The 18,301-nt window shown below is 41.1% G+C and overlaps 2 protein-coding genes across 18 annotated transcripts in view; both read left to right on the top strand.

The window, feature by feature from the left end:
* The window catches only part of LOC147259158 (neuronal cell adhesion molecule-like), a 76,143-nt gene extending 65,893 nt beyond the window's left edge, over positions 1-10,250 (top strand). For 11 of the 17 annotated variants that reach the window (XM_086209427.1, XM_086209432.1, XM_086209434.1 and 8 more), the window contains 6 exons: positions 1,623-1,682; positions 1,875-1,994; positions 3,113-3,274; positions 3,904-4,035; positions 4,549-4,627; positions 8,175-10,250. In XM_086209427.1, the coding sequence (XP_086065553.1) occupies positions 1,623-1,682; positions 1,875-1,994; positions 3,113-3,274; positions 3,904-4,035; positions 4,549-4,627; positions 8,175-8,421 (800 nt within the window). In that variant the 3' untranslated portion in view covers positions 8,422-10,250. The remainder of the gene's footprint in view (positions 1-1,622; positions 1,683-1,874; positions 1,995-3,112; positions 3,275-3,903; positions 4,036-4,548; positions 4,628-8,174) is intronic. The other 6 variants (XM_086209440.1, XM_086209441.1, XM_086209442.1 and 3 more) reach the window with 2 other exon arrangements.
* Positions 10,251-16,150: 5,900 nt separating this feature from the next.
* The window catches only part of cntn1a (contactin 1a), a 65,523-nt gene continuing 63,372 nt past the window's right edge, over positions 16,151-18,301 (top strand). The window contains exon 1 of the mRNA XM_086209444.1: positions 16,151-16,317. The gene's annotated coding sequence lies outside the window, so the exon portion shown is untranslated. The remainder of the gene's footprint in view (positions 16,318-18,301) is intronic.

The raw sequence follows: 18,301 nt of genomic DNA on the forward strand, positions 1-18,301 counted from the left end.
GCATATTCTCCATAGAGAGCTGGATTATTAACCATAATCTCGTTAACTATCCAAGGTAGACTCAGCTCAAGCGTTGTGAAACAACTGAATAACTTTACCCTTGTTGAATTGGTGCTTGTATCTTTGCTTTTTTTTTTCCAGGTCGTTTTTTTTGCAGTTCCCTTTTTGCTGTTTGTTTTTCATCAGTCGTGGTTGAACAGCTCAGTTTTTAGGCTTTAAACTCATCATATGACGGTTTTCTGAAACATTAATGAAGAAAATGAATGGGAAAGTCACTTCCTGTCTCAAGACCAGTCAAAAAGAGGGCGCTCACTCTTGATCTCTGCTTTACAATGAAGATCATTCCTTTCATAATTAAAATGGTAATGATGAATAACTGTGGAGTGGTACGTATTGTATATTTACCTCATGTAGGGTTGAAACAATCAATTAATTACATCAGATAAGGATGGGATGATTTCCACCACGTATGATTGCTTAAGCGAGAAAAAAATGTAAAAATATTTTAGAATGGAAGTGTGACTTTGGTCCATGAGGAAACTCGTAAATTTTGGACCAGTTCCATTTAAACATACTTAAACACTTTATTCTTGACACGTCAGCCTAGCTGAAGGTCTGCACTCGACCATCACGCATCTCTTGCTGCTTGTATCTGTTTTTAACCTTTGTAAAATTGTTGTATTTACATGAGGCAAACTCTATTTTGTTGGTTATTTTACTGAAAAAAGGGTTTATTTGGCACTGAAAAAGTAATCAACTCAATCTGTCGTGAAAATTGTTTGTTTAATCCGCTTTGTTAAGCCTTACATCTCCCCTCTGCTAAACCAGTAACCGTGTGTGAGGTGATCCACTCACCCTGTCCAAACTGTCTGCATCAGCCATTCCCGTGTGTTCTGTGTTTGTAAAGTGTTCCTCTTCAGTCTAGCATGATTTACCGTACACACCGTTCCTCATCAGTGTTTGTTGGAACCTGAGTGTGTTCCAGATGCATAAAGGTGAACCGTGTTGTCATGAAACTCCTCTCTCATGGATCATCTTGTATTTAATGGCTTCCTTGCAAGGCATGATCCCATGAACGTCTCAGTGACACTGGTGTGTGTGTGTGCGTGTGTGTGTGTGTGTTTGTGTGTATGTATGTGTGTGTTTGTGTGTATGTGTGTGTTGTTTCTCTGTGTCCTGTTTCTCTCTACAAGCTCTGATATCACAGCGTGACATAGATGTGGACACAGGAAGCAGCAGTGGTATCTAGAGCGATGCACGTTTTTACGGATGCAGTCACGGCTCCCGAACACACTTCAAGCATGCATTTTAGCAAAATTCCTCTCTCTGCATCTGTCTGTTTCTGTGGCCGACCAAAAACGCTCTGCTATGATCAAAGCAGAGACAAGTTCAAAGCCAAAGTAGATAAAGATGCTCTGTGACATGTGCCTTTTAATGTCAGTGACCCCCCGCCCCCTCCTCCTCCATGGTGGCTGCTGGTGATGCTTCACGTTGCATGACGAGGCTGAACTGAGCGTGCCCAGCATACTGTTACCTCAGTTCCCGTGGTGTCTCTGCCTGTGGACCCTCTTTGTGTCTTTCATAGTTCTGTGGTCTTCACCTCTTTTCCATGCTGTTTACAGGGGACACCCAAACCTCTCCTTCCATTGTACGGTCTCCTCCACGCCACCCACCCCGCACGGGTACAGACATTGCTGCGATTTCAGTACACAACAAGAATCTGAGCTTAGTGTATTTTTGTGTTTCCTGGCTTAGCATCCTGAAATATGTAAGGCTATGTGGTCTAGATTTTGAGATGCTATTTAATGGGCCCACAATATTGAAATGTCCTTTGACCAACAGAACTTGATGGTTGTCTTTTCTCTTGTGTTCAGCGCCGCCTGCAAGTCCTTTTAGGAACGTTAGCTCCTCGATGGGAGATGACGGGGCCCTGATTAGTTGGGAGTACTGGGGCTCAGAGGAAACCATTTATGTAGAATACAAAGTAGAAAACAGTAAGCAAAGCAACACACCTTTATTTCAGCTCCACATAGGTGGCAAGAGACTCCTACTTCATTCTTGGCTTGTGCAGGTGAATATTGGCAGTCGTGTTCATGCTGGCTCTCGCCAACCTGGAACCAGATGTGATTAACAAAGCTGTCTGTGATTGGATTGCTAATTACTCTGTGCTGTTATTGACCAGAGTGGCGTGTATTTCCTGTAACAGTCTCGTTGGGAACTTGTGTAGACAAAACATTAAAAGCAGCACAAACATTCTTGGTATGCCAATTGATTTTGTTCTGAAGTGCGATCCATTGATATCATCCACCTGCAGTGAGGATGTTGTTGTAGTATGGCTCTCTCACACCTATTTTTTGAGAAATGAAAGGAATATTACAATCATAAATTCTGTTATTTAGAAAATGTCATCTTCAAAAACATCTTCCCCACATTATTGATGAATCCATTGTGAGTGTGTTTACATGCATGAGAGTAAATTGATACTATCAGACTTCTGAAGCTACAAAATTATTCAAGTAAACAGCACAGTGCGATATTCTTTGTAAGATAAGCCTTTATCAGAGTATTAGGAATACCTAGTCTTCCATTTTATCAAGTGTATGTATAAAGATTTAGGTGTATTTTTTCTTTTTTCTTTTTTATTAGTCCATGTGAGGATGCGTTGCCTGAAACCCAGGAGGAGAAAGTGTATGTCATTAAAAAGTAGCCATGGTGGACATCAGTGGTGACCTGATTAATACATATTTTTGGAGTGAGGCAGATGAAAACATTTTGTGATAATGGAGGAGGACAATAACAGGAAACATGAGTTTTATGTCGTGTACTTGGAGAAAAATCTGAATCTTGACTGAATCTTGTAAGCCAGGTTTTTAAATTGTCGCGTTGTTTAAGTGCATGTAAACATGTAAGATCACGTCATTGCAGTTACCGGATTATTGTCTGCATGTAAACACACTCAATAATGATTACATCATATGTAGATAGCTGCACCTGCAGTTCATACCCCTATGCCAGTAGAATACGTTCCCATGATGTCATGACCTCCATGGCCCACTTCAAGTTATGTCCACTCCTGCAAACGTACTTCTGTTCATGAACGTCCCTCCTGCAGGTGAAGGAGAAGAGGAGTGGCAGAAAGAGCTTGTGAACGGCTCTCAGAACTATATACTCAAGGGCTTAAAGGAGGGCCTCTCCTATAAGGTGCGTTTGGTGGCTAAAGGTCACTCGGACCAGGAGCCCCACCGCTCCCAAGAGCTTACAGTGACGGTCCCAGGTGAGGCAGTTCCCAGGTTGTTGCCTCCATCGTTGCCTGGCCGCTCTAGTTTTGCTCGTGTCGTGTGTAGACTGTGACGTAGTTTGTGCCGTTTTGTAATAGTAACCCAAGCATGGGTGCACGGGTGTGTTGCGGTCACTCTGTATGCCAGGCATGTACTGTAGTGACACAGAGACTGTGCATAGCAGCCTGCATGATTGTCTTGTTGGATTTCAGCATATCAAGTCAGTGGTAGACATTCCCATATAGAAGCACAATATATGGTTAGTAATATAATTTCCAATCTAATATAACCCACAGAAAACCTGTGTGTGTGTGTCTGTGTGTGTGTGTCTGTGTGTGTGAGAGATGTTCATTTCCTTCGTTGTATACGTTGCATATTAGCTTCATGTGAATTTCTAACTCTTCTAACTTGAAAGTTTTTAACAATTTAACGTGCAATAGCGATCCGCTCATGAGACGACCCGCTTAACAAATAGATACTAAAAGAATGATTTACAAAGATTAAAACCTAGCATGTTACCTTGATGACTTAATGCTTATTAAGGATCACCATTCCCACCCCCTACCCCCCAAGAAAGAAGCCCAGCCACTGATATTAAACTGCCCTTCTCTCCTCCTCTGGCCAGCTGTGGCAAGCAGACAGGTGGACATCGCCACTCAGGGATGGTTCATCGGCCTCATGTGCGCCATTGCTCTTCTCATCCTGATCCTCCTCATCATCTGCTTCATCCAGAGGAACAAGGGAGGGAAATATCCCGGTGAGTAACAGCAGACACGTGACTATTTGGGATTCACAGTGCTCTTCGTCACCGCTATCAAAACATACCAGAGACTCGTAAAATGTCCTCATACAATGTGAAACATTCAATTAAATTAGGAAGTTCTTTTTACGCTTTTTCTTTTTGAACCTTTATCTAAAGACAGTGCTGAACCCATCGACATAAATGCTACATACACATATTATTATTTGCCTTTGACAAAAAACATTTGCTGATAAAGCAACGAATCTTTGGTCAGCATCTCAATATTTTAAGTATAGTTCCAAAATATAGCATGAAAAATGAATTAAACAGGCTTTATGACAAACAAGAACGATTAGTAAACAGAACTGGCAAGCAATTGTAAGATGAAAGATGTATGTGTCATGTGACCAGAAACTGTTTGTCTGTATTTTTGCTGTGGCTGCATCAGCATATGTCATATACAGTATTACACATCAAATTGTTCTTTATATGATGTTTTGGGTCATTTTGATTCTGTTGTCTCTCTAGTAAAAGAGAAGGAAGACGCACACACTGACCCAGAGTTCCAGCCCATGAAAGATGACGATTGTACTTTTGGGGAATACAGGTGAGAGAAACTGCTTCAGGCTCAATAGCCCCCAGAGCCCATTTTAGCCATCAGCCCTTGCCCCGTTCCGGCTTTATGCCCAGTTCTTTCTGGCTGGGCTGGAGCTCTGCATTCCTTGCCTCCTCTCAACCCCCTTACAGCTGACCAATAACTGACCCGGAATCATCAATCACTGAACACAAAGAGCAAATGAACTTTAATGACCCTAAAGCACATGATTATTGTTTTCTGGGTTCTGGGACGTCCTGGATGGGACTGCTCCTTGTATTGGACTCTTCACTGTGTGTGTCCTCAGTATGACATTGTGGTGTCATTTGAGAAGCAGGATTCTTCAGGTTTTTCAGGATTAGGGGTTTGGGGGTTTAGGTGTTTTCATAAGTATATAATCCAGAGTCATTTGTAACACATCCTGACTGACCCCAAGCTCCCAATCCCATTCCAAGTAATAAGCTACTCCTACTGTGTATAGTGTAGAAGATATTGTATTAACACCTTGCCTTGTGTACTGCTACTTGCTTACACAACAATGATCCAAATTGACATCCTTGCTAACATTCAGCAGTTCTCCAGTTATGCCTGTTAGCATCCTGTTGCCTCTCCAATCGCACGCAAAATAAACAAATGAAGCACTTTACTTCTGTATAGCAAGCATCTCTAAATATTGTCAGTTAATTTATAAGATGGTCTTGCTTTTATATTTTATATTCCTTTTTGTAGTATGTAAACAATCTGTTCTATGGATTCCATGCTGTGAGGTGTATACATATACACACACATACACACACACATATAAATAAATATATATATATACATATATATATATATATATATATATATATATATATATTTATATAATATGTGATATGCATGGTGTGAAGATCTGATATATATATTTTAAAAAATGTGTTTCAGTCAATGTGTTGAATTGAAATGATCATCTATTCATCCATATATAGATATACAGTATATAGATATATAAGGATTTAATGCAAAGCCCAGCATGTTTGAAGCAGGCAGTCATGACTGGTGTTAATGCTCTTAATTACAGTCACTCTTTAAAAGAATAAGGCTGGCGATATTCTGTATCTTTTTATAATTGTTGACAGAAATCCATGAAAAGACAGAGCAACGATGCTGTAGTCCTTCTCTCAATACTTTACAGCGGCCTGTCTCTTGCAATTTTGTTTTTCACTTGTAATCAGTGACGCATAACAGTTACTTATTTTCTCAGAACTGTCATTTAAACTGCTAGCTTGCTAACTAGCTGGGTAACAAGCTCACCCTCGTAACACACTCACCCTGACTGGTTTTCAGAAATAGTTACAACAACAGAACTTTTCCACAGTTTCAGGACACAAGACCATCATATAAGTAGAGTAAATGTAACAGCTGCATATGTGACTTCAAATATTTTACAAATACCAAACTGTCCTGTGTCAGCCCTCTGCTCCTTCTCTTCTGTTAGCGCTTTCCCATGGGGAAACACTTCTGTGAGTGTTTATTATAGTTGTAATATCCGCTCCTGAAACATTTCTCTGACATTTCTTTTCGTGTTCTTCCGTATACTGTTGCCTGGAAAATTTAGAAACTCCACCAGGTTTCATTTTTCTGAGCATTGTGTGAACTGGGTTGGTGAGTATTTGAATGTAAAAGATGTTCATTTAGACATTCATGTTACACTCTGCAGTTTTAGGCACGCCCCCTTTGTGTATTTTCTCTCAGAGATGGATTTGAACACACACACAGTACCTACGTTTGTTCTAATGGAGCAACGTGACATGGCAACAGCGTGAGGTCTAAGGCAGTACTTGTTAAATCATGTTCACACACAACCTTGCAGGAGTGTGGTCGCCGGATCATTTATTTCTATGCGCATCATTTATGCTGTCTTTGCATTGACTGTATATGTAATTTAATCATGCAAGTGATTTGCATTGCATTGTGTGTGAAGATAGATTAAGGATCGGTTCATTGCTTATAATATAGCAATATTATGACAATAGAAAAAAGATAAAGAATATTGCAAAATATATGAGATGGTAAAATTAGGAAACTATTTACGCTGTGAGGGAACTTTTACAATGGAAGAAAAAAATTTAAAGGGAGCATTCAGAGCGTGCATGCCCCTGCCAAGGAGGCTACGTGGGTACAGGGATAAAAGCATGAATCAACTCCGTCCACATAACTCCCAAATGAAGTTTTCTGTGTGACAGATCCAGAATACTTAGAACTGTCTTGAGGATCCAAGATCTACAAGTGGATCCAAAAGTTAAACATTTGTAATATCTGTCATCAAAATCTGTCCATCATCATCATGTGATCCATCCGATCACATTAGCTCCTTGGCGGAGGTAAGCTGATAAATCACAAGGCAAAATGTACAAACATAACAGTGCCTTTGTGAGAGTATACTTTGCTGTGTCGTCGAGCTCAGCTGAAACCTCTCAGTGTGTCAATAAAGGCATAACGTTACTGAACTGAGCTGTTCTTGTTTGACTGCAGGAGCAACACCGTTTGTTGGGGCAGTAAATACACGACTTGGCCTGTTAAAGTGCTACACTTATATATAAAACCCTCTCAAGTGTGTGCATAGCATAAATGTCTCTCTGAGCCTGGGATCTCAGCTGGATCTCCCCATCCAGTCGCGAGGGTGTAGGTCTCAGATGAGGTAAGGGTGACTTGGGTGAGGAGAGTCAATGGAGGGTCACTGTGGAGAAAAAAAAAAAAAGTGCTTGCTGTAAAAGCATCCCAGGTTTTCACGGCTGTCATCAAGTTTAATATTTGCTCATAAAGCCTTCATCATGTGTGTGTGTGTGGTTTTTTTTTTATTTCTCTGTGGCTTTACTGTGCAAGTGCACGTTTTTCTTTACCAAAAGTTTTACTTGCATACTGATTATCATTTAAGTCTAAGAACATTTCAGCATTATGATGGCTTTGTGATCTTATCTCATTGTTGTTCAACTCATGTATGTGAACTGTTTCTTGATATCCAAAGAAAACTTTCTTTGCAGATTTTTCATGCATTTTTGCCAATTTGTGATGATTATCATGCTTGCTTCGGGGGATGTTTGGCTGAAACTTTGCTTTCTTATTCACATCATTGCCTTGGATTTTCCTTTTTTCATCACAACCTCTGTCTTGGTGGGGGGGGGGGTACTTTTGTCAGACAACACATTTATCACTTCATATATTTTTGGTTTCAGGGGGAATTTGAAGAGGTTATGATTGCTTGAATTTATTCCCCTGTTGCCTGATGGAAACCAACTAATCATTCATAGCTGCAGTTTTTTAGACATGGAGCAAGCCAAAAATTCTAATTTGCCTCTTGTGCAATGGGCCTTTGAAAATGTTTTAATGAATAAACCTACACTTTTAAGTCAAGAAATGAGCCAAATTATTAAAAAGTTTTATCATCACCCACCAAATGGTCGATTGTGATAAAATTTATGACCTCAGAGCTCCATCTAAAAAAAATGATCACTAATCTCCTTGTTGCATCTGTCACATCATCTCACCTTTAACACCTGCATGTTATTTTCTCCTTCAGTGACAATGAGGACCATAAACCGTTAAAAGGGAGCCGCACGCCATCTAACGGGACAGTTAAGAGAGACGACAGTGATGACAGTTTAGTTGACTACGGGGAAGGAGGAGACGGACAGTTCAACGAGGATGGCTCATTTATCGGCCAGTATAGTGGAAAGAGTACCAGCAGGGACACTGCTGAGGGCCACGAGAGCTCGGAGGCCCCGTCCCCTGTTAATGCCATGAACTCCTTGAACTCATTTGTGTAGCCAATCAGTATCAGGCCAATTTGAGGTGCTGCGCAGACTGCTCAACCTCCTTTAGAGGGCTCTTCCAGCACCGTATGGCTTCATGATCACATGTCCCTCCCCCGGTGCCCCGCTGTGGCACGGACATCTTAGTAAAGACACGTATGTTTTCACTTGGAAATCTTTACAGAGAGGCTTGGAAACACATGGCTCATTTAGGAAGCAATTAAGATGTGCATGAATAACCATATTTTAATTAACACTTTGAGATTAACAAGTGTTGCATTCTTACCAGGAATCTCTGTGGACTATGCAGTGCTCGTCTGAACTATATTTGTTTTTGTTCTTATCTACTATGTTCAAATAGTAATCGATGTCTATATGTTTTTCCAACACAGATGCTTGTACAGGAATCAGTATTTAATCATGTAATTCTACCATGCATTTACAGTGCACAAGGCAGGTTATGTACAGTGTGTGTGAATATATATCTATATGAATATATATATATAGATATATATACACACACACACACACACATATATATATACAGTATATATAAATAAATAAAGTTAACTGTCCTCAAACTGACTATTGGGAGCAGTGCAGACAGCATGCTAGGTTGCTGTGTTAATACATTCTCATCTGTCACCACTCTGGAGGAAGATGAAATGCTGCATGGCATGTCATGTGACCTCACAACCTTTGCCCTGCATGTGACCTCCACTCATTGAGCTCGATCTGAAGGCCAGCGGGGAGGTTTATGATGGTTTGCCTCAGCTCCCGCAGTGCTGCTGGGGGCGCCTTCAGCAGGTAGTGCCTTTTCTTCAAACACTGATTCAAGTCGCTTTCTAGAGTTCAGTGACTGGAACAAAGACAAGTCATACCCAAGCAGATAAAATGAGTTTGGGAAGAGGAAGAAGACTGTGTAGAGAGAGGAAAGATTCATATACCTTGTGTGCACACTTCTGAATGCTTTGAGTCACAAGAAAAGCTTCGATTTTTCCAAGAGGCTAAACGCACCCGCGATGGACCAGATTTAAACACTGATGAAACCATGTCTGGTGCATTCTGCTGCAGTCATCATGTACAGTACCTGATTGTATTTCTGCAGTGTATGAATGTATGAGTGTCTGTGATTGTGTAGGCATGTGTTTGTGCTGATACGGTACATTATTCATTTTCTATTAGGCAACGGTATTGTTCACTTGTACTAACGACGCTTGAGAGCCTTTAGATGGGATCAAGATTTCTTTTCTCTTAACTTGCATCAAGTTTTATTTTTTTTTAAGATCTGTAGAATATTTGTTGAATTTGTATATACTTTAATTTGACTGTACAGGGACAAGCAGCTTACGAGGCAGCCTAAGAGGCAATATTGTGCATGACATGGTTTAACTTGTTGATAGGACTGTATCAAATATAGAACACTTGTAGAGATTATATATATATTTTCTTTTTTTCCTTGCTGTGAACCATGTACATTGTACTGTAACTAACTGGACAGGAAAAATGCACATGAATTTGAATTCTGATTATCTGATTTGCTTGTCCAAAACTTCTCTAGTGACATCATTTTGGTAAAGTACAACATGTAGGGTACAGGGACAACATTAACTGATGCAAAGGGTTATATTATTCTGATTTGTTTTGGTTCTACGCAGTCTCAACATGCTGCCAAAATGATATTCTTTTTTTTCATCACAGTGTTGCAAATGGTTTTGTATTTAAGAAACAGATTTGTACTAACAAAATACTTTCTTTGTCTCTATTTAAGTTTCCCTCTCTTGTGCAAGTATGAAATTCAAGCTACAGGAAGTATATTGAATGAATAAATAATTATCTGCTTTCATGTGTGTTTTCATTCTCTTCACTCAAACTGTCACTGGCCTCTCCTGGAAAGTGAGATATTCTATAAATGGCATTTGCGTCAGTATAATAAAAAAGTGTTATTCTCTGTTGGTGCTAAAAAATGTAGCAATAAATGATTCATTATATAACACAAACGATACAACATGAGCGATTATGTGCCAATTCAGTACCCTGCTACTTAATCCAATTCTAGAGAGAAGTGGTAGAGCCAAGTGTGTGTGTGTGTGTGTGTGTGGATAGCATCCCCATCTGTTACACATGCTTAAGATTCAGTATATTTCAATGTTTTTTTTTTTAATGTGAAGAAAGCAAGTAAAATCAGATTTGTATCCTTGAAATATATGAGGGCTGTATACAAATGTACACACATCCAGTATCTGTGTACTGCACCAAGTGCAGTGAGTGAGCCAGAGCTGAGGGCCGTGCAAATCTGGATACCTCCTGCACACCTGTCTCCTCCTCCTCCCTCTCAGTGTGAAGCAGCTATACAAAAGCCTAATGGAACACGACAGTTGGACTCCTTCTTGGCGCGCACTTGTAGCACTTCCGTTTCCATTACAGTCATATTGTCAGGGTAATAGCGAGAGAGCAGCCTGCCATCTGGTGCATTATCACACAGCAATGGTGTCAGGAAGTGGGGAAGTCTGGTATCTGGTGTCTTCTGAACGTGTTCTCCCTGTGGCGAGGACTCTTGGCCTTCTGTTAACACAGGTTCCTTTTCCCCAGGTAAAAGTGAGATGTAACAGTAAAATGCATCTACAGACACTTGAGGAAGAGATCTTTTTTTTTCTTTCAAAATGAACCCTGCACCAAAGAATGGAATATTATTTTAACAAAAATAAAGGACTTCTTCAGCAATGACCTGAAAGACTTGATGCCCCTTAGCTACTCACTGATGATTCATCAGATTTTGATGGACAGTTTCATTGTTGTCTTTACTGCCACCTAGTGATGAGCAACTAGCCTCCAGAGTAAATAAGCAAATGTGTGTGTGTCTGTGTGTGTGTGTGTGTGAGATAGAGGGAGTGAGGGAGATGTTCATGGACACACACCATAGTTAACTCTAGTTAATTGGGAACAATGAGCACAAATCTGTTTCCTCAGTTGGTGAATGCTGATTTTTGCCTCAAAAACTGTCAGTGCGTCCTTGGGCCAGGTTGACATTTTGCCTGGCAGCCTGAGTGTAAATGAGTGAATAAGGCAACACTAAAAAGCAATTTGAGGGGTTTTAAAGTCACTATATAAATATTTACCATGAACATTCAACATGTTTGGAGGAATTCTTAATCCCATGATTCCAAAAATGGGTACATGTACATGTAGCCCCAGGAGCACAGTTCCAACAGGGGTTATGGCAAAAAAAAATATGATATGGTATCCTCCATCAAAAATAATGAGAGTTATGTTTTTCCCACCGGCATTCTGCGGAAACACACTCCTTTCTCAGGCAAGTCTTCAGGGGATGCTCACCCAGTAGGCCTTTGTTCATTTCCTCCTGGGCCCAGAAAACTAAGGCCCCTTAACATCCAAGAAGATGCTTAACTTGCACAAATATGGATAAGTGGTTCAAAACTATCTCGCTCCACACCCACAGAAGCAGCAGTGCACCACAAGAGTGAAGACCGAGTGCGCTCCGGGGCTTCCAGTACCATATCAGACATCCATCCATCCATTTTATATACTACTTATCCGTTAAGGATGCGGGGGGGGGAGGCTGGAGTCTATCCAAACTGAGATTGAGTGAGATGAGAGGCGGGCTTCACCCTGGACAGGTTGCCAGTCTGTCACAGGACCATCGGGAGTAATTAGGGGCTCAGTATCTTGCTCAAGTATACTTAGACATGGTCACCGGGGGAAGTGAAGATCGAACCAACAACCCTTTGGTTGCTAGATGGCCACTCTACCGCTGAATCCCCCTCACCATATCAGACAGATCTAGCATAAACTGTAGCAGTGCTGGCCTAGCCACAGGTGTTGCTGGCGCCGGCTGAGGACGTAGAGGGTTAGTTGTGTCAGGGGATTCAGCATTTAAAATGCAACAGAACCACCGTCTTCATTAACTAATAGCTGCTCAAATAATCTGCCTACATCACACGTTATTTGTACACAGCTAACCTGCAGGCCTGGGAGTTTGTTTGACCTTTTCTTGACGTTCCCGCTCCTCATTTACCAGAGCTCCCTGTAAGAGGCTTGAGTATTTTTATTTTTTTTATGGCAACAGAATTACATTATTTGTCCATTCATTGGTGATCATTGCTGCACCAAACAAGCAGCTGCCCTATTACCCTTCTGAACCTCGCCCACCCCTCCTGCCACTCCGCCACACCAACCCCTCCCACCATCCTCTAATTCCTCATCCAATTCTCAATGGAATCATTTTGTGCCGTCTGAATGTCTGCCGTAGCATCCATTATCCATTCCTACCTCCTTTTGGTCCATCTCCTTGATTTATTGCTGGGTAGGAAGCCTGCTTCGAACCGGTCAACCTCCATTCTGCGTTTAGTGGTCTCTTGGCTTTAAACCATCATTTGCATACCAGATACTTGAGTGAAGGACGTGATCTTTATGTCTACAAGCGTTCTAATAAGACAGTAAAATATATCAAAGGCAGGTATTAGAAAAACACCACTATTTAGGTTTTAGCGTGCACAGCGGAGCTGTATTTGTTCCTTAGATGTAAGTGTCAGAGCCTTAGTGGCTTTATGTAAATTTGCCCTTTTCTAACACGCAGAGCTGAGGAGGATAATTGTTTATGATTACTCTGTGACATTTCCATATGGCAGACAAACGGCTGGCCAACACATACATCTGTCAAGCCTGAAGCCTGAATAGTGGGCTCCTTTTTCCTGAATTTGGGAAATCATTGCGCTAAAGGTTTTCTTGAAAGGGGAGTTGGTGATGGATATCTTTGCACCCCTGAAAAAACAAAAGTGCTTTGTTTTATCGATCTGACTTGAACAATATTAACCCCTCCCCCACTGTCATGATAGCCCTTTCCCCAACCTGATTCCACATGCTCCCCGCCATGTCCCGTGTGTATTTGAACTGGTTGGGTGGGTGTTTCGGGGCTTTACCTTTTCATGCGCCCCCATGGAGATCATTGAGGCTAAATCACATTTACCCCCACCCTCTTTTTCCTCTTCCTCCTCCTCCTCCTCCTCCTCCTCTGCCAGGCAGATAGATGACAGCCACCTATTCTTTGCTCCAGACAGCAGGGTGTTTGCTGTTCGTCTTATCCACCCCCAGAGACCGGCCTTGTAACAGTGTCGTTCAGCAGCAGGACTCTGTCTATTTGCACTGTCATGTTGCGAGAGCAACAAAACTGTTTGTCTGATGGTGGAATACACCTAGATCTCAGATAACCTGCATATTGAATAATATCTTTCTGGTTTCTGTATTTTCATTGCTCTACTTGGATGTCGTATTGCTTCAGTGTTACAGAATCACTTTAGTTTGGCCTTTTTATGTGTACTGATGTATTTTCCTTCTCAAGGTTCAAGATGAGATCCTTTATTTTCTTGTACATAAACACAATTCCTGATTCAAAGGGAACTAAACAATGATGGTACAAAGTCAGAATAATAACAGCTGGAGGGAGTGAAGCAGCAAGACTGTTGAATTAGTTTCTGATCACATTTAATAGAACTTCTTTATGTGTTCCCCTGAATTCATCCTTCAATTGATTCCACCCTGCTCTTTCTCAAAGAATCCTGCATTATTTATGGGCCGCCACAACAGCAGATTATCATTTGCTGTGCGGTGTTTACATCTAAGATTTAAATCTAATCCCAGGGGGATTGAGACGGTGTCATGTTTGGACTGACACATGGGCACGGCGTGGTAATTGTTCGAGGTGCTCTTTTGATATATGCTTGATGAGACACAGGCAGACACTTAACATGCAGGCACACTCGCTTCTTGTTTAGCGATGCCTCACCCTGTAGATAGCTTTATTCTATTTTCTCTAAAATTTGAAGCTGCTTACCTTTTTCCTCTACCACCAAAAGCTGTGCTCGAAATGGAAATGAAATAAATGTCCCAGCTACACTGTAAAAAAACTAAGTTTTTGCCAGTAATGATCTGCATGTGCTATCAGCACACTTTCCTTACCAAGATGTACTTAAATGAGAAGATAAAAGACTTTTAAAAAGAGCATTCAACTCAAATGCACTATTTTTTTCTAGAGATTAGACAAATATATCAGCAAAACTGTCTTTTTTTGCAGTGTACTTGAGATCATTCACAATTCTCACTGCAGTTTTTACAAGGATTTATTCAGCTATAAAAGCTCGAGCTGCTCTAATGCACACATGCTGCTATGCTGTGTAAAATAAGCAGAGTATTGAACAATTTTATATTTGGATATGCTTTTGCTTTTGTCTGGTTAAATGCAACTGTCTTTGAAAAATGTGTTTAATTGTAAGAACCGAGGAGGACTCAGTGTGGAGTAAGTATTCCTGGGTGGGTGATGAATGGGAAGCTGTGTAAACCGGAGACTGATGAGACTGAACCACACAGAAGAGCTAGCGGTGAGGAAGATGAGGAGCAACAAGAAATGCAGTATCTGCACTAAGCTGTCATTTGTGTGCGTTTAACAGTACCAATGTGGTTTTTTTTTAAAATGCTTTTCAACTATTAGAGGAACATAAAACTATCTATTTAACAAAGATGTGTCACCATTTCAAGTTTCTGCATTCATGAAGCTCTTTCTTTATGACTGAACAAGTGTATGGGTGAGTAACCACAACTCTTATCATCAAATCTCATTATCAGCCCTTTGCAGGAACAAAGATTTGATGAACTAGCATACACCCTGCTCAACGACATATGGCAGACAGAGGAAGAAGCTGGTGGGGCTTCATTTAAAAGACAGATAGTTTTCTTGGGACATGGCAGAGTCTAATCCAGTACTAATAACAGATGGAATATTGGATTAAAATGTATTCGATCGACTCCAAATGACAGATGTGAAGTAAGTAACTTTTTTGGTAATTCAAGAATCCAGAAAAAGCCAACCTCTTATGTTTAAAGTTTGAAACTGATGGAAACTGTTGATTTAACAACAGACTAAACAGTCCAAAATGTCTGTTTATGAATTTTACCAACACATCTTCCTAATAATTGTGTAATCTGTTTTTTTTAAGGTGTTTGTCTAATTAATGATCACGTGTTTGGCTTGATCATCTCGTGTAAGGTAAAAACTACTTCTATGTCATTACAAAAAAAAACGTAGGTAAAAACAAAGACACAAATTTTCAGTAACAACTGGCAACAAAAATCGTTAACAGATTAGAAAACTAACTAATTAAACCAAAAATAATTATTCTATATTATTAGAGGTGCGAAAGGTTTAGTGAACCAGAACTTTAGTCTACTAGCTTTTCTCAGATAACGTTGGGGGAAAATTGATCGGACGGGTACGGGTAACTACAACAGGTGCCGCGGGGATGCAGTACATCCTCCGAACCAGACTGGTGGCGCTGTGGAGCAAAAAATCCTTAAATCTAAGAGCCGAAACCAGTGTTTGAGGGAAATCCACGGTACGAGCGAGATTGAACACAACTTTGACTGCAAACTACGCAGTTTTGGAGAAGACAAACACCTCGTCATGACGATCAGCAAACACGGTGTTGATTTCATTTCATTTAGGAGAAAAATAAGGGCTAACTGTAAGGAGAAGGGTTCTCCAGTGGGTGGTCAGGAGTGTCTCATATGTGGCTCGTCACATGCATGAAATAAGAACTTCACTGACATTAAATTATTTTTTTTAATGATAGAAACCCGTCAGGAAATTAATGGAGGTTTAATTAAAAAAATTATAGACGGACAGTTTACTGCTCCAAATCCACTCACGGACTCCCCTATCCTGTTCAAGCACGTCTAGCGCCCCCCTTAGATGACAGTGGTCACAAGCCTCCATCCAACCCACGGGGACAGGACCGCCGCTCTGTCAGTTTCTTTCCCAGCTCTTGAGCGCCCGGCGATGCGGTGCTGAGCAGATGTGAGCATCGTGAAGGACACACGGACGTTTGCCCGCTGCGGAAGGTAAGAAGCGGTGGGGGGAGCAAAGAGTAGATGTGGTGAAAACTGAGAGTTATTTACAAGGAAGCCCGGGAACTGTATTTTGACACATTAGTGTTGTTTACAACATTGGGCTGCAAGGATGGCAGGGGGCTTATGTAGCCTTCCGCAATGCAGAAATGTGAACGATTTTGGGTTGGACAAAAAAACGCCTTTTGCATGTTTTCATGGTGGTGACAGATGCAGAGAGATGCTGTGAGAACGATGTCAGACTTGTCGTGGCGTGCTGGTGGGGGTGATGCATGATCCGCTGCACATCCTGGCATGCACCCCCCCCCCCAAAAAAAAAAAAATGCACTAATCTAATGTAACGATGTGCATGTTTCACCTCCACACATCACATCAGCTTTAAAGTGTAGCTCAGTTTATATTAAGATCTAATTAGATCCATCAGACGCCACAGCCTCATCGCCGGTCATGCCGATGATTCAAAGAGCGAGGAGATTAAGCAGCATCCAACGATTGTAAACACTTTGATCTGGGATGGGACTAAAACACACGCCCCTGCTTTAGTGATTGTCACTTGTACTTCGACTCTGACGTCTGTACCTGCGGGTGAATGCTTTCTAATGGCTCATCGCGGGGTTATTATGTCAGCATGTCAGGTGAAGGAGAAGGTGTCATGGGCGCGTCCTGACTCACCAGACTTGGCTTCATTGGAGAGAAACTGTTGCCAAAGTGAGGTTTAGGGACTTAGCAGGGTCCTTTGAAGATTCAGAATGGGTCTTGATCATGTTTATATATGATCAAAGGTTGAATGGCTAATACTTCACCTACTAGGTTGCAAGGTTCTTATTTTAAGGTTCAAAAAATAATTCAGTTGTGAAGTGATTTATTCATAAATCACAAATATGAGATTTGTGGTGTTAAATTGGTTTCACTCATGTGCTTCACTGTGTAATTGTCAAGAAAATCTTAAGCAAACAATGAATTTGTGGCATTAAAGGAAATATTCATTAGTTTTGTTTCTACAGTATAACCTGGTTTGTAGCGAATGAAGTAGATGATGTAATGCCACCAGAAGATGGCGCTAAAGTTAACATTACACATGACTGTGACTGGATTAAACAGTAGAAGAAAAATATCAGTAAAAAATGAAGAGGGGTTGAACAAGTTGTAATTTATCATTTGTGAATTTGAGATTTGCCACATGGGGATTTATTGGAAAAGATGGGTCCATCTCCTGTTTTGCACATTTACTCTTTCAAAAAAGGCAAAAACCGCCTCAGACGAGTAGGTAAACTTTTTTCGCGATTCAAAGGGCAGTTTTTTTCAAATTGGTCAGTTTTCATCAACCGTTCCTATGCAATACTTAAAGGTGTATTAATAGAAACCTGACCCATGAGCACATCGAGACCACATTGTCACACGTGCAGGGCGCTGACTCAGGGAGGGGACAAAAACACCCTCTAACCTCAATTAGAGGATGCTAAATAATCTGCTATAATTGTTTTTTCGGAAGTACTCCAGGAATGATCTTGTTCTCAGTCTGGAGCAAAACCCAAGCCGGGCCTCTAGACATGTCCACACGGTCCTGGGATGTGCATCAGAATGCTTTCCAGCATGTTTACCCACACCACACACTAGACGATCATTCAGTCCACCACAGCTTTCCATTGTGGTGTGATGAGTTTGTAATTGTGACCTTGTTGTTTAATCCATAACACCAAACCAGAAGGGAAATTTGGTATCTCATTGGTTAAGTAGGTTTTTTTGTGAAGGGTACAGCCATCCCAGAACCTGGTAGTTTTTGTGGGGTATCAGATGAATGTGATTTGGGTCACACAAACTCACTGCTAGTCTTCATCTGGGGATTTTGGAATGCCAGGTAGTTACTTTAAGGTTGATGAGAACGGCTGCTAACAAACCCACGGCCCCTCCAGTGTTGTCAAGGACACTCCTTAGCGGAAATGGCACTCACCCCCATTGTCCTCTGGAGTGAAGCAAA

Source organism: Aulostomus chinensis, chromosome 7 (genome assembly GCF_037954235.1).
Source record: "Aulostomus chinensis isolate RoL2024-O1b breed Wild chromosome 7, RoL_Achi_v1.0, whole genome shotgun sequence".
Lineage (NCBI taxonomy): Eukaryota > Metazoa > Chordata > Actinopteri > Syngnathiformes > Aulostomidae > Aulostomus > Aulostomus chinensis.